This window comes from Ursus maritimus, unplaced genomic scaffold (genome assembly GCF_017311325.1).
Source record: "Ursus maritimus isolate PB19 unplaced genomic scaffold, ASM1731132v1 scaffold_17, whole genome shotgun sequence".
NCBI lineage: Eukaryota > Metazoa > Chordata > Mammalia > Carnivora > Ursidae > Ursus > Ursus maritimus.
The window spans coordinates 52,241,388-52,258,636 of NW_024424119.1; the positions used below are offsets into that span (position 1 = coordinate 52,241,388).

Sequence of the window (17,249 nt, forward strand, 5' to 3'; positions counted from 1 at the left end):
TTCCCGGGTGTTAACGAAATCAGCCTCAGCCTGGCGTATCCGGCCTCACCTGCGTTGGCTTGGGGCCAGTGGCAGGGTGGCTTTCAGGCAGACCAGCTCGAGCACAGCAAAGAGGGTCTTCAAGGATTTTCAGCATGTCAAAAGCTACTATGATACTACAATAAAAAGGATCCTTTTAAGGCTAAAAGTAGTAAGATATTTGCCTGGATAAGCCTGCCCAGTATAACTAAAACAATAAAACATATTCTTTCAGCCTAGAATTGTATAGATTTCGATATACATGGGGCTGATAGTTCGATTGATTTTTGATTAGTAAATATGGGAAAGCTAATTACCAGCAGAGAAATTCGTTTGATAAAAATCATTTTCGAGATGCGAGATTTGATAGCCCTGTGGTGTGGGGGCTGACAGGCAAGACAGCAGGAACAGAGCTCACTGCCTGCACTCCAGCCGGGTTCCCGGGCCCCACGGCTCAGCCAGGCTGCTCCAGCCGCCCTGGCTCCTGGGTTACGGGGCCCAGTGAAGCAGGAGGGTCACTTCTATAAGATCTCTTTATCTCTTTCTTTCTTCTCTTTCACATGCTGTCTTTCCAGGTTATTGAAAAATCTGGGAGGAAAAACTTGTGGCAGAATGCTTTACAAACCGATGTCAATTTTTTTTCCTTTTAACTGCTTGAAAAGGATAGGAGGGATTTTAGGTGGGAGAGAAGATCAGAACAGAAAGATAGAGCAGGTTATCAGAATGGGATGATTAGTCCCAAACTGAAAAGAGAAGGAACATGGAAACATGTGGGTGACATCCTCCCTGTCCCAAACCGGAAGCTTACGGACCTGAGCAGGCCGCGTTCCTGCGATCAGCAGTGGCCCAGTGCTATGCCAGGTGCGGGTCAGGTGGCCTCTCTGGCTCACGGAGCCCCGGGGAGTTCCACTTCCTCTGGCTTTGCTGGTCTCCTGGCTTCAGGCTCTGGTTTCATCTCAGATGGGATCGGTGTGTGTGTGTATGTCTGTTTTCCTAGACCCACCAAGCCGTCAGAAGGTAATAAGCTCTGTGTGTTTAGATGCCATGTGGGTCAAGGCCTTGGGAATCCCCGAGGTTCCCAGACCCGCCTCTGTCTCCCAGCTGTGCCACTTGCTTCCATTTCTCTGGGTCAGGAATCTGGTTTTCCTTTTCCATCTCCCTCCTTCTCCCAGCAGGCTGGCGGGTCCCCAGTGAACAAGCCCAGAGAACCAGCTGGTTTCCCCCACAGTCCCCCAGGCCACTCTATAACTCATTCCCCCACACACAGTGCACGCTGCGCTCACCCGCTTCTATCCAGATGCCTGTGCCCTGAAGACCCTTGTCAGTAAGGTGCTATCAAATGATCTTGCTCCCCCCAATATTTACAGCTGATTTGCATCAGTTTTTTTTTCTATTTCTATTAAAAAACAAAAAGTAAAGCACAACTTTTATAAACTCAGAGTTTCATATAAAGAGACTTTTATCTCAGATATGTTAAAGATGAAAATATTTTGTAATAGAAATTATAACTTCCAGTTATATGTTCTTTGAGAAAAATGTATTTGCAGGATCAGTTTCGGGGGGGGGGAGTATAAATGCTTCAATATACCAAGGATCTTTTTTTCTTGTAATTAATCTCTATCTTGAATATCAGAGTCAGTCTTGACTTAAAAAAAGAAAGAAAATTTGGCCGTGACCATAGCTTTCAGTAATGATTCACCTTTAATGCAAATAATAAATTTCAGTACTAAGGTGAACTCTGTTTGCTGATGGTGTTTTAAAGATAATCACACAAGGAAACTAGAAACACTCACATAAGTACCATTGATTCTCCGTGTGACCACATTTAACCTGAGTCTTAACTTCCAGGTGAGTCATGTGAGGAATACAAAACCTACCTCCCGTGTCTGCTGTGAAGATTAAACAGACTATACGTGTAAAACCCATAACATGTTGCCAGGCACGGCAAGATATTTTTTTCCCCTTTATTCCAGATTCATCAGAGCATCAATCAGCATCCAGTTGGTTTTGTAACCTCCATTGACTTTTCTACATGCAGAAAGGGACTTTTCTTCAGAGAAATTTGTTTTAAAATTAGAAGTAGTGTCTGTCACCCTGCTGGACGGGGAAGGTCAAAGGAGGCAAGGTCATGGACTCCTAGCTCCTTCCTGTGCCACGACATTTTTAGACTCCTGCCCCTCACCCCGGCTCCCCCATTCAGGCTGCCCCTTTTTAAACCACAACGGACGATCTTCTCTGTGCCAGGCACATGCTAGATCTGAGACACAACAGTGAAAGGCGCTGCCAGGGACTGCAGTGAGCTCACAGTTTAGGGGAGGGCCAGGCATGGACTCCAGCGCTATAAAGTGTGAATGTGCTTCACAGCTCTGGGGCTCAAGAAACATGCTTTGCTTACTTTTCTAAGTCAGTTCAGTCTCATTTAGAGCCCCCTGTCCTCAGGTGCGGAAACCAGCAATATTAGTTCTTGGGAGGGAGAGCCCTCTACTTCTCTGGGGTCATATTGGGGTCCCTGGGGCTTATTCACTTGGCAAGGGGAGCAGAGGGGCCTCTGAAGTGCAGTCTGGGTCACACCATCCATGCCCAGGTGACTATTTCTCAGGGAGGGCACTCCACTCTGGGACAGGCTGAGCTCCCGAGGCACATACACGGCATCCCCAGCCATCCAGCATGATCTCTGCTCCGCGAGCTCAGGTCTCCTCCAGCCCAGAGCTCCTCAAACCCACCAGCAGTCTACTGTCCCCTGGTGGGAGCTGGGGTGGGATAAGGGGGTGGAGAGGAGATGTGTGTGATGGACCCGGGCCTTGAGCACATCACTGCTGTGTCCTTCCTGAGCGGGGACGGCGAGGGAAGAGTAGTTCACTCATTCTACAAATATTTACGGAACACCTAATGTTTCCATAGTGAGTAAAAGATACACAAATCCCTGCCTCTCAGAGTGTACATTTTCAAGGGGGCAGATAGACAATTAACAGGATAAGTAAGAAAAGCACCTAGTATGTTGAATGGTGGTATGTGTTATGGACGTCAAGCAGGGAGAGGGGCTAGAGGTGGGCAGGAGTGGGGACCGCGGGTCTCCATTTAGGGAAGGTGGAGAAGGAAGGCCTCCTTGGACGAGGCGCTCAGAGAGATGACCCTGAGGGAGTCAAGAAGGGGTGTGTAAGGACCTTGAGGAGGGAACAGGCTAGTATTTCAGGGTGACCCCAAGATGACCAGTGTGGCCACAACAGCGTGAGTGTGGGTGCGAGTGGATAGAAATGCTATCTAAAGAGGACCAGGTTCAGGGTGAAGGGCCTTTTAGCTGGTGAGCAGCCTGGAAGATTTTGAGCAAAGGGGCGACAGGATCAGACCTAGGCGTGAAAAGGACCACGGGCCACGCGGGCCTCTGTGTGGAGAACTTCACAGAAGCGGGTAAGGCAGTTCGCTTACCAGGTGACTGCACCCACGTGATGAGAGATGACAGTGGCTGGCACCAGCACACAGCGGTGGAGGTGCTGAGACAGGGTTAGACCCTCAGCGTACTTGAAATGTGAGAGCCAGGCTCATCGGTTCGTGAATCTAACATGGCGTGGGCCGGGAGAGAAGGAGGCTGCGCTTTGGGACTTGAGCAGGTGGGAGAATGGAGAATACCATTTACTGAGATGTAGGAAACTTTAAAAGGAGCAAGTTTGGGAGGAAAGATCAAGAGTTGAGTCTGGACACTGTCAGTGCCTCCCAGACAGGCTGATGGAGACACGGGGCTGAGGGGCGAATGCCCATGGAGATCCTCGTTAGCGTGTAAGGGACACTGAGGGTCTGGGAAGTGGGGAGAGAGATGGGAGGAACCAGCAGACCGAGCAGTAGCCACAGGGAAGGAAATCTCCCGAAAGGCAGCAGTTTAAGTAGGGAACGGGGATCCTGGAGCACGAGGTGGAGGTCCTCAGGAAACCTTGATGAGAGCGCGGGTGTCCCTGGGAAGCAGCGGCAGCAAACCCCACTGCACAAGATGGGAGAGAATGCAAGAGGAAGTAGAGACGGGAGCCCAGAAGAGCCTTCCAGAGAATTTTCCTTTGGGGAGAAAGAGAAGGCAGAGTTCAGTAAAGGAGGAAGACAGGTCACAGAGGAGGAAGAGCAGTAGATTTCTAGAAGGTGGAAGGAGAAGTCAGTGTGCTTGTGGGCTGGGGGGAAAGACCCGATGAAGAAGGGTGAACTAGGGTGCAGCCCTGAGAGCAGGAGCAGATGGGCCAGAGGGTAAGAGGGGGGACCAGCCACACCTGCACCTCTGAGCGGCCGGAGCCACAGGCAGGAGGCAAAGGGCGCAGCCGTGTCCTCTCTGGGAGCAAGGGCCTCAGCTGAGACCGAAGGTACCTTTTTCTCCCCTAGTGAATCCACTGTAGCAAAAACAAGACAGCACTGACTTTGGCTCATTTTTCCTCTCCTAAGGACTTAGTCTGTTACTTAAACTATATAAGGCGATTGCTTTGCAAGCCTAGTGGTCACATGAAAGGAGTCCCTAAGCCCCGATGGGGCAGGACGCTCCAAACAGATTTGACAGGTTGGGAGCCTCAGCTGGGCTGTGGCAGCTGCCGGGAGGGCCTCCTGCTCGCCCCCATGCGGGCCCTGACCAGCAGCCCTGCTTCCCCAGCCTCTGCCCTCCCACGGCGCGGGGCACAGCGTTCTGGTCCAGACTGGTGGGAGTGAGTGCTTAACGGGCATGACGTTTCTTCTTAGGGTCATGAAGAGATGATAAAATTAGATTGTGACATTGTACAACCCTGCCAATGTACTCAGATACTTTGAATCGTACCCTTAAAGGGGATGAATTTTCTGGTACCTAAGTTATATCTGCATAAAATTGTTTTTTAAAAATAATTAAAAATAAAACTGTATGGTTAACACACGAAGGGCTTCTGGAATAACAGGAGCCTTTGTTCTATACGGACCTTCTCACTCAGAGAGGATCCGAACCACCGGGACTTACCTTTAGAGCTCAGAGCAGGCCGGGACTGGGGCAGCTGTTCAACCTGGACTTCATTCTGGCTCGTGTTCCCCAGTGCGACACAGGCATACGGCTTCGAGTTTTCCTGGTAAAATGTGGAGGAGGGGAGGTGGCGGGGAGTACACGGCCTGCACCACACTCGTCGCGCCGAGTGAGGCTCAGAGCATGACCCACTTTGCAGGAGCGCCTCCTCCGTCGGGGGGGGGAGTTTCATCAAGCGCCCCTTCTTGTCTGCAGTCAGGCACACCCGCGTTCAAACCCTGCTCCCCCGTGTGGTACTTGTGACACTTGGACAAGCCGCATCACCTCTCCTGGCCTCAGTTTTCTCATCTGTAAACTGAGCGTAATAATGGCATCGACTTCAGAAGGTTACTTAGATTGAACAAGCTGGCGTGTTTAAAGCTCAGTGCCTGGCACGCAGTAAATCCTCCCAGAATGGCAGCTGTGATACTTGCTGGAGTTGTGTCGCTGTGGCTCCAACCGCCTCCTGGCTGAGAACCTGGCGTCGAGGCCATGTCGTTCCAGCTACGTATGACGACCTAGCAGAAAGGACACTATCCTGGTTGCCTGTGTTTTCGTTTAGCTAATTACCGGCTCTAAGCATTGTCTCTCACAAAAAATGAGTCGCTATTGTTTTGTTGCAGACAGTTGCATCTATAAAAAGGTTTGCCCATTTAATGGGGGCTCTTTTTTGGTTCAACCCTCTGCGTCAGATTTCCAGTTCTGTTGGAACCAGGCTCCTTACGCGATTGGTAAGAAAAACCTTGATCACTTTGCTCTTCCCCTGCACAGACCCATCCGAACTGTTCAGTCCCATGTAAGCAACCTCGCTGGCTCACTGCTAGATTGCCATGAGTTATGTGAGTCTGATGAGTACTCGAAGTGTTCTTTTTCCTTTTTAATTTTCCTGTTTGTTCCCCTTTCGGGGACTGTTGCCGTCCCCTGTGCCTCCCGGTTGTGAGCATGTGAGCATTTGAGAGCCATGAAATCCCAGTTTTCAGGACTTGGGGATCTGCCAGTTATCATTTCATTTCTGGGACTTGCTTTCCTTTACCTACAATTTGAGAGCAAGATCTTCAGCCTTAAAAGGCCGACTGACTTGTTGGAGAAGCACAGTGCCTTCTGTGCCTTTCTTATATGTTTTGAAGCTTGAATAGCTTACCTAGAATCACAGAAACGCAGGTACTTTCCCTGCCACGGAGACATCCGGGCGTGAGTGGTGGTGCTTTCCTTCTGGGGTTCAGGATTCACAGCTGGGCATCTACCTGGTGAAGAGTCAGCTCAGAGCCAAGAATGTTCGAGTTAGTACTGTTTTCCCCTAAGGACAAGTATGTGATGATAGGCGAACATTCCAGAGTCTTGAGATGAGAACAGAAGATCCAATCCAGATAATGGAGGGACCATTCAGGCTTTGGTGACAGACGAGATATGGCCAAAAAAAGAGAGAGAGAGAGAGAGAAGGGTTGAAATTGCTTTCAGGTTTTGAGCCCCAACACTGGAGGTCACTTGTGACAGCAAGGCTAGAGGCATGGGTGTGGTAGAAGGTCACCCCCACTCTGGGTAAAGCCAAGGGAGTAGAGAGTTCACCAAGGAGAGAGCAAAATGAGGGTCCCTGGGTGGCTGAGTCGTTAAGTGTCGCCTTCGGCTCAGGTCATGATCCTGGGGTCCTGGGATCGAGCCCCATGTCTGGCTCCCTGCTCAGCGGGAAGTCTGCCTCTCCCTCTCCCTGCTCTTTTTCTCTATCTCAAATAAATAAATAAAATCTTTAAAAAAAAAAAAAAAAAAGGAGAGAGCAAACGAGAATAAGCTAGTATAAAGGAGCATCATGGGAGCATGAAGTGGCCGGTGAAGAGGCCAAAGGCGAGGTCCCAGGGCAACCAGGGCAGTTGTGGGGCCTGGAAGTCAGTGTGTTGTAGAAACAATTTCAAGAAGAGGGGCCGACCTTTAACAAATACCTCAACAAACCCATAGACACCACAGCCCCCTGTGAGGGACAGTGAGGAAGAAGACACAGCCCTGACCCAGGCATACATGGCAGGAGAAGCACAGAGAAGAAGGGAACAAGTGACTGGGCATGAAGACCCAGGAAAGGCGGGGGTTCAGGGCACAGCGACATCGGCCCAGGGGAGGGTGTGCCAACGCCAGTCTGAACAAGAAGGGGGAATGTCTCTCGGGACTTGGGCGGGGGAGTCTCCAGGAGACCGGGTTATGAGGAAAGGGGAGAAGGAGAAACTGAGGCAGTGCTCACCAACTTGAAGCAGAAGCCTGGCAACTAAGAGGAGACTGTCTCAGGAAGGAGTCTCTCTTAGAAGCAGGGGACGTGCCAGGGGAGGAAGAAGAGAAGCAGCCAGAGGAGGCGGGGAGATGGAAGTTTCCAGAGCAGTGAGGGCAACTGTGGGACAGTCGGGCCCCTCGAGAGCCACCAGCCAGCGGGCCGGCAGCTGACGCAGCCCGTTGCCTTGCAGTGTGTGCTTTCCCGTATCTCCTGGCCTTCACCACCGACTCCATGGAGATCCGCCTGGTGGTGAACGGGAACCTGGTCCACACCGCGGTCGTGCCGCAGCTGCAGCTCGTGGCCTCCAGGGTGAGTAGCACGTCTGAGGGGCGTTGGGAGCCCCGAGCCCGTGAGCTCCGCGAGGGCGCGGACGCGGTCTCATCAAGTTAGGCCCCTCGTGTGCCAGAGTGAGGACATCCACAACAGTCGCGCCGTCGGGTTTTCGTGTGTGGCCCCCTCGGGCTTCCCGGCGCCCCTTCTTGGTTTTGTTAGAGTGTCACTCGGTGCTGGTAGCAATTGCCAAGCTCTGGGCTGAAGGACTGTGCCATCAGCCTGGGTTAGGTCAGGGGTCCCCGCGGCCCCAAGGGACAGCCCAAGTCCAGAAAAGGAAGAGCTCGTGGTATCACATTCTTCCTTTGCCCCTTTCCTTCCTCAGCTGGATTTTTGTGGTCCGTGAAATATGGCTAACCGACTAATCCATGTCTAGAAACAGAGTTTGAACAAAACCGAGGGACACGGAACGGAGATGACTTCCCAAGGTGCCTTTGTCGCTGGCACACAATCCGAGAGGTCTTGTCTCGGCCCCTCCCGCGTTAGCCCCACACAGTCTGCCCTGTCCGAGCCAGGCCCGGCTGGCCCCCCGCTCAGCCCCCGAGGTGCCGTCTCCATCCTGACATGAATCCATTTGGGGGTGGGTGACTGCCTGTGTGTCAGTGGGTCCGGGACTAACACAGCGCCAAGGGTGTGCTGATAAAGGTTGAACCACAAGCCCTCTGGGGGGGGGGGTGTGTACATGCATAATCATGTATCTCAGTTGGTTATAAATTTTACCGATAGAAAAATTAAAATAGCTAATGATTTACAAATCGTAAAATGTGCAGTGCTTTTTATCTTGAAATCTAGTAGGCCAGTTGTCTCTCACAACATACTTCTCGTTAATTTTTGCTCGCCGTGGTTACGGGTCTACCCTGACTTTACAGCTGCGAGTTATAGCTCAGCGCGTTAATTCTTTTTCCAGTAAGCTTGCTGTCATGCAATCTGATACGTGATCCACTATTAAACCGTTTCTCACTCTCATACAAACCGGTCATTCAACCAAAACTTCTTTCAATTTTGACACTAGCTTCAACGCATTTCTGCTTTCAGTCTTCACTGTTAGAAATTTTCTCCATCCCGTTAAGCCCAGATGGTCAACAAAAGAGCAAATCAAGCTCTGGTCTGTAGTGCCTGCCAATTTCCACGGTGTAAATAGTCCCACCATTAGGGTGTCCAGCTTCCAGTGTGAAAGTTGATGTAAATAACCTCAAGACCATAGGTCATGGTAAACGTAGTCAAAGAATGAGAAATGGTTGAATTCTGACATTTCGTACCTTTGTTTTTAATGTTATTTATTTACGTTTAATAATGGTTGTGTTTTACTTGCAAAATCCCTGAAAATCGGCACTCACGGGTCAGTTATAAGCCGGCTCCGGCACACGCCTGCTGTCCCCACCAGAGCCAGCACCGGGCGGGTGTGCGTGAGTGTTTGCTGAACCAGTCAATGAATGGTCTGTGTCCCCATCTGTAAGTGGACCCAAAAGAATCCCAGATACTTTGCGGGTCTGACACTGCACGTGCCTGATGTTCCTGTTAGGCAGGTGTGTGCTGGGTTTGCGTCTGCAGAAGAGAGGTGGGAAATGGCCTCTTTTCTATTGTGAATCAATAGGCAGGTAAGGGAAAGTGTGAGGAACTGAATACCCGGGAACGGCCTGGGGTGGCGGTGCAGGACTTTTGCTCTGGAAGCCCCCTGCCCAGGCACGTTACCACACTGCGTGCCCCAAGGACGGAGCGGCCAAGCCCAGAACGGTTGCGGGCTTTGCAGTGATGACAGGAGGACCATGGGTGCAAGGCTCTAAGCCACGCAGCTCCCTAATGCTTTCTCTTTCATTCCAGTCGGATATATACTTCACAGCGACCACTGCTGTGAATGAGGTCTCGTCCGGAGGCAGCTCCAAGGGGGCCAGTGCCCACAATTCTCCTCAGACACCCCCAGGCCGAGATACTCCAGTGTTCCCTTCTTCCCTGGGGGAAGGTGAAGTGCAATTTTATTGTCTTATTAATAGATATTTCCAATCCATTCTGATTTCTGTTTTTTAAGATTTTTATTTATTTATTTGAGAGAGAGAGCACAAGCAGGCAGAGGGTCACAGGAAGAGGGAGAAACAGACTCACTGCTGAGCAAGGAGCCCGATGCAGCACTCAATCCCAGGACCCTGGAATCATGACCTGGGCCAAAGGCAGACGCTTAACCGACTGAGCCACCCAGGCAACCCTCCATTCTGATTTCTCTAGATCATTCTCAAATATCGACATGTGATTACTGCCTAACCAAGTCACTATCTAAAACTATTAAAAAGAAAAAAAAGAAAAAGAAAAAACCTGCATTCTGAATGCATTGGTTGCATTCTTAAAAAAAAAAAAAAAAAAGACTATTTGAGAGAGAGAGACAGGGTCCATAGTCGCCCAAGCACAGGGGCAGGGGGAGGGGCAGAAGGAAAGGGAGAAGCAGGCTCCCCGCTGAGCAGGGAGCCCAAGGTGGGACTCAATCCCAGGACCCGGGGATCACGACTGAGCCAAAGGCAGATGCTTAATTGACTGAGGCACCCAGGCGCCCCCATTGGTTGCAGCGGGGAGTCTACTTCTCTCACTGACCCTCACCCCACTTGTGCCCTCTCTCTCTCTCTCTCTCAAATAAATAAATAAAATCTTTACAAAAAAAAGGAACCTGTGATAACAACAAAAAAAGCCCATTACATGGGGAAAAGGGAGTTGAGGGCTAGAGATTCCAACTTGCCGCAGCAAAGGTGTTTTTCCTTCATGGATGTTAATGATCTGGTAGGTTTTTATAGCCAAAAGGATAGAGTCCTAAAACCTACAGAGCACACCCAGCTTTCGCTCCATCTGGTTCTTCTCACGAATCCCAGAGGCCTTTGCTGTGGTTACCACTTTGCTCTGAGCACCGTGCTTTTCCCGGCTGCTCACCGCATCAGTCGTTACTCCTCCTATCCCTGGAAGCACAGGGCACCCCAAGCAGGCAGGGTGCGGCTGGGTGTGATGCAGCTGTCTGTCTTCCCAGGGCTCTCCCCTCCTGGGCGAGCAGAGCCGGTAGCAGGTGCATTTTTAGCCCCGTACCTGTGAAAACGGTGCCCTTAAAACCAAAGCCCTCAGGCACCATCCCTCTGTTGCTCCTAATGGGGTCTGGGAGGTCAGCATGCGGCATAAATTCTTCCTTCATGCTCACTGGGTTGAGGAACCGAATCGCCCTCATTGTTCATAGTACAAAGTTTGCTTAAAGTTCTCATGTTCTTTTCTCAATCGTATTTCAGGTGAAACTCCGTCCAAAAATCTGTACAAGATTCCGCTCAGAAACCTTGTGGGCAGAAGCATCGAACGACCTCTGAAGTCGCCTCTGGTCTCCAAGGCCGTCACCCCTCCCACGGCCATCGGCCTGGGCATCGCCGCCATTCCCGTCACTCACTCCCTGTCCCTGTCCCGCATGGAGATTAAAGAAATAGCCAGCAGGACACGCAGGGAGCTGCTGGGTAATGGCGGGCCGTTTTTGTGTTCTCGCTGTTTGTAGATAGGCCAGCTGGTTTCATCTTTGGATGTTAATCATCCTCGAAAACAAAGAGTTAAAAAAGAAACTTTCCCTTTAACAAGGGATTATAAATCCATTACAGCGCAGCTACACCCAGGAATAGTATACAGTTTACTCCCCAGCAACGATGTGTCGGTCTGTATTTATTGGTGTGGAAGGCTGCCCAAACCAGGCTAAGGGCAGAAAAGGCAGTTTACAAAACAGGAGATCTAGTCTGACACAATTTCTTAAAATATAAGTATCTGTACTTGTAGGATTTCCTAGAAAGTGTCTAGAAGGATTTACAACCTGCAGTTCTCAGATAATGTGTTATATTTGTGTATTTGAAGGTTTAAATTTACCATGATTTTGATGTTCATGGTGCAATTCAGTTATGGCTTCTCGAAGCCCATAGACCATGAGGGCGGGTCTGTAGGGATGGCACAGACCTGAGATATTTGGTAGACCCTTTTCTCGGTAACACTGATGGGAGACCAGACCGGAAAAGCACAAAGCACTGTGATGGTCATGCAGAGGCGAGACTGCTAGAAAAACTTTTGTTCCAAATGGTGAAAACGAAGTGAAGAAAAAGGAAGTGATGTGTTAAACCAGTTAAGAACTGGTTTGAAAGCTAACTGGGACCTGTAGGGCCTAAAACTGCAAGGACAGTTCACTTTAGGGCACCCCTGGCCTGGAGTCGTGTTTCCGGACAACTGGGGCGGAATGCAGGCCACCTGACCGGGCCGGCTTTGACTCGGCAAAATCGGTCTGTCTTAGAAGTTGGTGCCTTCCATTGTGCTTTCAAAGTATGCGTGTTGCTACTTTAACCCACTATTCCCCGTGAAAGCTTGATCTGCCAGCCACTGTTTCACAAACCACTGTGCTTTCTGAAATTGAGCCTCGGAGTTGGAGAATTACAGTTTCCAGTGGTAGGATCATAGATTTTCTCTCCTCCTCTAGACCCTTCTGAGTTTCCTTCCTTCCTTCCTCCCTTCCTCCCTTCCTCCCTCCTTCCCTCCCTCCTGCCTTCCCTCCCTCCATATATATATTCTTTAGGATCAGGAAAAAAACCTTCTGCCAACAAGAACACCAATTACTTTAAAATATATACTTTATCAACACTTCCTGACCCTATCCCAATAATGCACCAATAGCCAACCAAGAAAAAAGGGGGGAGGGGCATTTTCTATCTCCACGGCAGCCTAGTGGTAGGAACCCTCTGACCTGTGCTTCTCCCGCATAATCCAGGCCTCTCTGATGAAGGTGGACCCAGGCCAGAAGGAGCACCAAAGCCCAAGTCAAAAGCCCGGAAGCAATTAGAAGAAAGCCAAGGAGGCCCCAAGCCAGGGACAGCAAGATCAACTAGCAGTGACAGGTATAGGAGGCCATCCCCAGCCGTCCCTGCTCAGGGTGGTCGCCCTTTGGGTCACGGCACTGCCATGAGGCCCTTTCTGCTGACTGATGATGCCATGGGCAGACAGCATCCATCTTCTCTCTGAGGGCCCCTAGGCTGGCCCAGGGAGGGGCCCAGGAAAGGGGGCAACCTCAGTTACAATTCAGCAAATGCTCATAAAAATACATTAAGAGATTTTTTTCCTTTTTTACTTTCTTTTCTTTTTTTTTCTCACCAGATTGACAGAGATTTTTTTTTTTTTAAGATTTATTAATTTGAGAGAGAGAGAGAGCAAGCATGAGCGGGAGGGGCAGAGGCAGCAGGAAATAGAATCTTAAGCAGACTCCGAGCTAAGAATGGAGCCCACGGTGGGGCTCGATCCCACAACCCCAAGATCACGACCTGGGCCGAAACCAAGAGTCAGATGCTTAACTGACTCTACCACCCAGGCGCCCCTGACAGAGATATTTTTAAATGAAAATGCTCAGTAGGGGCGACAGGTGCTCTAATGCTTCTGGTGGGAATAGAAACAGGTACAGCCCTTTGGATGACCGTTCAGTATCCCATGCCAATGCACGTTTGTTAAATCCCACTGATTCGTCCCCTCGCAGCCTCTGTGTCCCTCAAGCTCCTGTATGGAGGTTAAGGGGGCGCATGTCCAGGCTCCATTAATTCATTCAACACACATTCTTAGAGCACCCGGCACTGAGCTGGGTGTCGGGGATATGAAGGTCATTCTCAGGGGATCCACAGGCCAGGGGGGATGGCCAACAAGAACACCCCAGGAATTGCAGCATTCGGGGTGGCAGGTGATGCAGAGGAATGAGGAGTGCTGGCCACCCCACACTTGGAGCAGGGAGGGTCTCAAACACCAGGAAAGGCCGAGCCAGATCTCATAGATCCAGTAAGCATTAGCCTGGCCGAGAGGGGGTAGCGCTCACAGATGCTTTAATCCCATAAACTGAGCCCCTACTGCGTGGCAAGTCCTACCCTCATGGACTTTACGTTCTAGTGTGGAGACACAGACCATAAACCCGTAAACAATTAAGCAAATTAAATTGTTTCCAGTAGTGACAAGTGTTGTAAGGAAATTTTTAAAAAGATAAGTGATGGGTTAAGGTGGGTGGAAGTTCTGCTTTGGGAGAGGGGTGTCAAGAGGGCTTTTCTGAGGAAGTGGCATTGAGCCAAGCTTTGACCGAATTAGAAGGAATGAGGCAAACAGCAGGGGCAAAGGCCCTAAAGCCGGCACAGCATGGCCTGTTCTGCGGCCAAAGGCTGGGCCGGGGGCTTTCACAGGCTAAATGAGCATTTGTTGAACGAGTGAACTCCCTGAACTTAGTCAAATTGGTTTTGCAGCTATCAAGAGAGTGTCCTGAGTACAAGAGAAATCCAGGCGATGGGGTGGGCTGGGAGGAGGCAGAAGGGTCCTCAGGGCCAGATCCTGTGGTCTGTAGTCCTGTGGGTAGGACTTTCAGCCTTATCCTCAGGCCACAGGGAGCCCCAATCAGGAGGGTTTTAGGCAGAGAATGACATTATCTAGATTTGTCCTTTAGAAAGGTAAAAAAAACACCTCAAATACTTCCTATGTGTCACCGCTGGCCTTTAAAACACCCAACAGCCCATGAGGTAGGGTTGGCTGACTGCAGACCCCACGCTCTGTGGGGGTGACTCCTGCATGTCCCCACCTTTCCCCCCCAATGGGTGGGGGGTGGGGGGAGACAGGCTTTATGAGCTCAGATGAGCAGGAAACTGCCTGACGGAAGGGGCCCAGGTCACTAGTGCTCTCCAGGGATCCCTCACGTGACTTTTCTCTTCTAGAATCACCACGGGCTCCTTGGAAAGTCCTTCTGCTCCAGAAGCCAACCCCGAGGGGCGCTACCACTCGACAGGCTCTGACCAGGACCCTGTGGTGGACAGAGAAGGCAGCCCCGTGTGGGGCACCAGCCCCTTTCAGCTCACAGCTTTCTCGGATGAAGACATTATTGACCTGAAGTAAACAGGGTCCGGATCGAGTTTGCCATCTTTAATTTTCTTATGGAGGTTTCTACTCTTTAACCAGTTCTGACAGCATTTCTCAACAAAATGTGGCTTTTAGCCCACCCATGATCTACTGGACCAAACCTTCTGCACACCTGGCCGGTTTGGGTTTCTCCAATGTCCGGTGCCATCCTTCTTGACCTTTGTTTCTTTCTGTTCAGGAACCATCAGTCCCCTTGTAATAAAGGTGGTAGATTTCATTGAGGTTTTAGATTGAAACTTTGAATAAATCAATAATGTTCATTCTTATTTACTGCAACCTTCTCTTATATTTTATATACTTAGATGGAAAAATTATTTTTTCATTACGGTTTTGATTTATTGTCACATAATGTGTTTCTTTTATAAAGAAAAGCCATTGCTTTTAAAATTTATTGTAAATAACTTTTCTTCCTGCACCTTTGGCCCCTGTTGCTGTTTCGGTTCACTGAGTTTGGAACCAGCTGTGTCCCTGCCTGTAGACTTTTGAGAAAAGCTGAATGGTTAGTTCTTAGAAACTCCTGCTCCCTCCTTGTGTCTCACAAAGAATAAGAAAGGGGTAGGAGCCTGTTAAGTCTTAAGATTGTTTGGTTTCATTGTTACTCTGAAATCATGTAGCCAGGCAATAGTCACTCCTTACCACCAAAATCATCCTCAAATTCCCTTCTCATGTTCAGGTCTGCTTTGCTCTTTCACGTGAACCAAGTGATTGTCCTCCTATCATCACCTGCCTCCTGTTGCTCCGTCCTCAAACTGAGAAGAAAATGTGGGCTTGACCAGTGCGAATGAAACCGTGAAATGTCAGCCTCTAGCCACGGGAGATCAAAGGGGGAAACCTAGTTTCACCGACACTGTAAAAATTTTGATCTGTATGAAGAAGGTAATTTACCTTTGGCTTTAGTCTGATGGATTCCATTTTATTAGCTCTCTTCTCACCTATATTACCCACCAAAAGAAACTTGAAGCTTTCCCCCGTGAAAGCATCCCTGAGGGTCCTTCTGCAGGGCTTCTCTGGGAGTGCAGAGAGCTGTGTTTGACATGACCTTGATCTGACAGATTTTACAGAAGTCTGGGTCCTCCCTCCTCATGGGCCCTACACACTGTGAGGAGAGCTCCCTTGTCTGCCTGTTGCACAACTGCCTGTGTGGTGTTTGTGCAAGAACCAGCCCAACACGCTGGACCCTGTGAAGCCTGCCTGGTTCCCTTCAGCGGATGGCGAGAGGGCGAGAGTAATGCAGACGGCGCTTTGTAGGTGTGGCCAGGTAGACCCTCGCTGTCCTCAGCATGGCCGTTCCTCCTCTGTGTTTCCTTCTGCCCCTTTTCATATTTGGGGGAAACACAAGATCCCCCGCACGCTGTATCTCAACCTCAAGAAAAGTCTCGGGAGTTAGGTTTTATTATTCTTGCTTTTCAAATAAGTAAACTGAGGCTCAGAAAGGGACAGTGATTTGAAACTGTGAGATCTCTGACCCCAGAGCTCTGCCCTCTCCCCTGTCCACCATACAGAGTCAGGCTGAGTTCCTTGTGTCAGTTGGAGCTGACTGGTGTTTTTCATGTTAAACTAATTTGTAAGCTTTATAAGCTTGTCCGTGTGTTCTTTCTGTCATCTTTTTTTTTTTTTTCTGGAGTTTCTTGCTTCTCTGCCTGGAATAGAAAAAACCAAGGGTGATTTAGAACATTCTTCCAAAGAGATTGGAAGCATCAGAACTGCCCCATGATTTGACAAGGGTCACACATCTGAGGAGTGAATGTAGAAAGGGCAAGAGGTGGACCCTATTAATCAAATCGATGGTGACTGGCTCATAAAAGGGGGGTCAGAGGCGGCTCGGGCAGCAATATCTGCTTACGAAGGCCAAGAAGTGACTGCTGCACCTTTGGGAGGGATACCACGAGCCAGAGGGCGGGAGTGGGTTTGTAGGGCCTGTGGCTCGGAGGGCTGGTGCTAGGTGGGTTCACTAGAGCAACCTGTCCACAGAAGCCCCTCTGCCTACCCCACTGGCTGAGTGACCCCACTGTGTAACTGCAGCACTTTGCCCGTGGAGTCGGAGGCATTCGTCCACTCTGCAAAGACCGAGGGCCCACCGTGTGGAGGAAGAGGTACATCCATTAAGGGGGAGGGGGTAAACAAGTGATCACACAGCAGAGATAAATGCTGAGATAAGAATTTATAACCAGAGCACAAGATGCTGTGGAAGCATAGAGGGGCGGGGTTGCCTGTCTTTAAAGATAGTACAATCAGGAAGCTGCACTAGGTCAAACAACCTCCATAATCATATGGGCTAGCATGTGAGTGCTTCACACGTGCTTGGTCTTTCACGTACATGGCCTCTGCTTAAAACCCTCCCAGAAGGTAGATACTGTCATCCCCACTCAGATGAGGAAATAGAGGCTCAGAGAGAGATGAGAAGCCAAACCTCTTACTCTCATAGCCCTGGTTCTTTCAAGAATTACACAGCACTGCCTCTCAGCTGCCTCATCCAGAGAAGGGCTGGGTACAAATGGCAAGATCCTTCAGAGTCCTGACATGGTCCTATCTCCAGCAGTCACCTGGGTGCACACATGCAGAAGTGGCTATTTTTTTAATATTTATTTTTGAGAGAGAGCGCGAGCAGGGGGTGGGGGGTAGGGGCAGAGGGAGAAGCAGACTCCCGCTGAGCAGGGAGCCCCATGTGGGACTCGATCCCAGGACCTTGGGATCATGACCTGAGTCGAAGGCAGACGCTTAACCGACAGAGCC

General features: G+C 50.0%; 1 protein-coding gene across 1 annotated transcript in view; it reads left to right on the forward strand.

Annotated features, from left to right (window-relative positions):
• Positions 1-14,782, forward strand: part of GARNL3 (GTPase activating Rap/RanGAP domain like 3) — a 104,921-nt gene extending 90,139 nt beyond the window's left edge. The window contains exons 23-28 of the mRNA XM_008698748.2: positions 5,638-5,745; positions 7,459-7,577; positions 9,420-9,558; positions 10,853-11,068; positions 12,352-12,478; positions 14,315-14,782. Of these exons, the coding sequence (XP_008696970.1) occupies positions 5,638-5,745; positions 7,459-7,577; positions 9,420-9,558; positions 10,853-11,068; positions 12,352-12,478; positions 14,315-14,492 (887 nt within the window). The 3' untranslated portion in view covers positions 14,493-14,782. The remainder of the gene's footprint in view (positions 1-5,637; positions 5,746-7,458; positions 7,578-9,419; positions 9,559-10,852; positions 11,069-12,351; positions 12,479-14,314) is intronic.
• Positions 14,783-17,249: the final 2,467 nt, after the last annotated feature.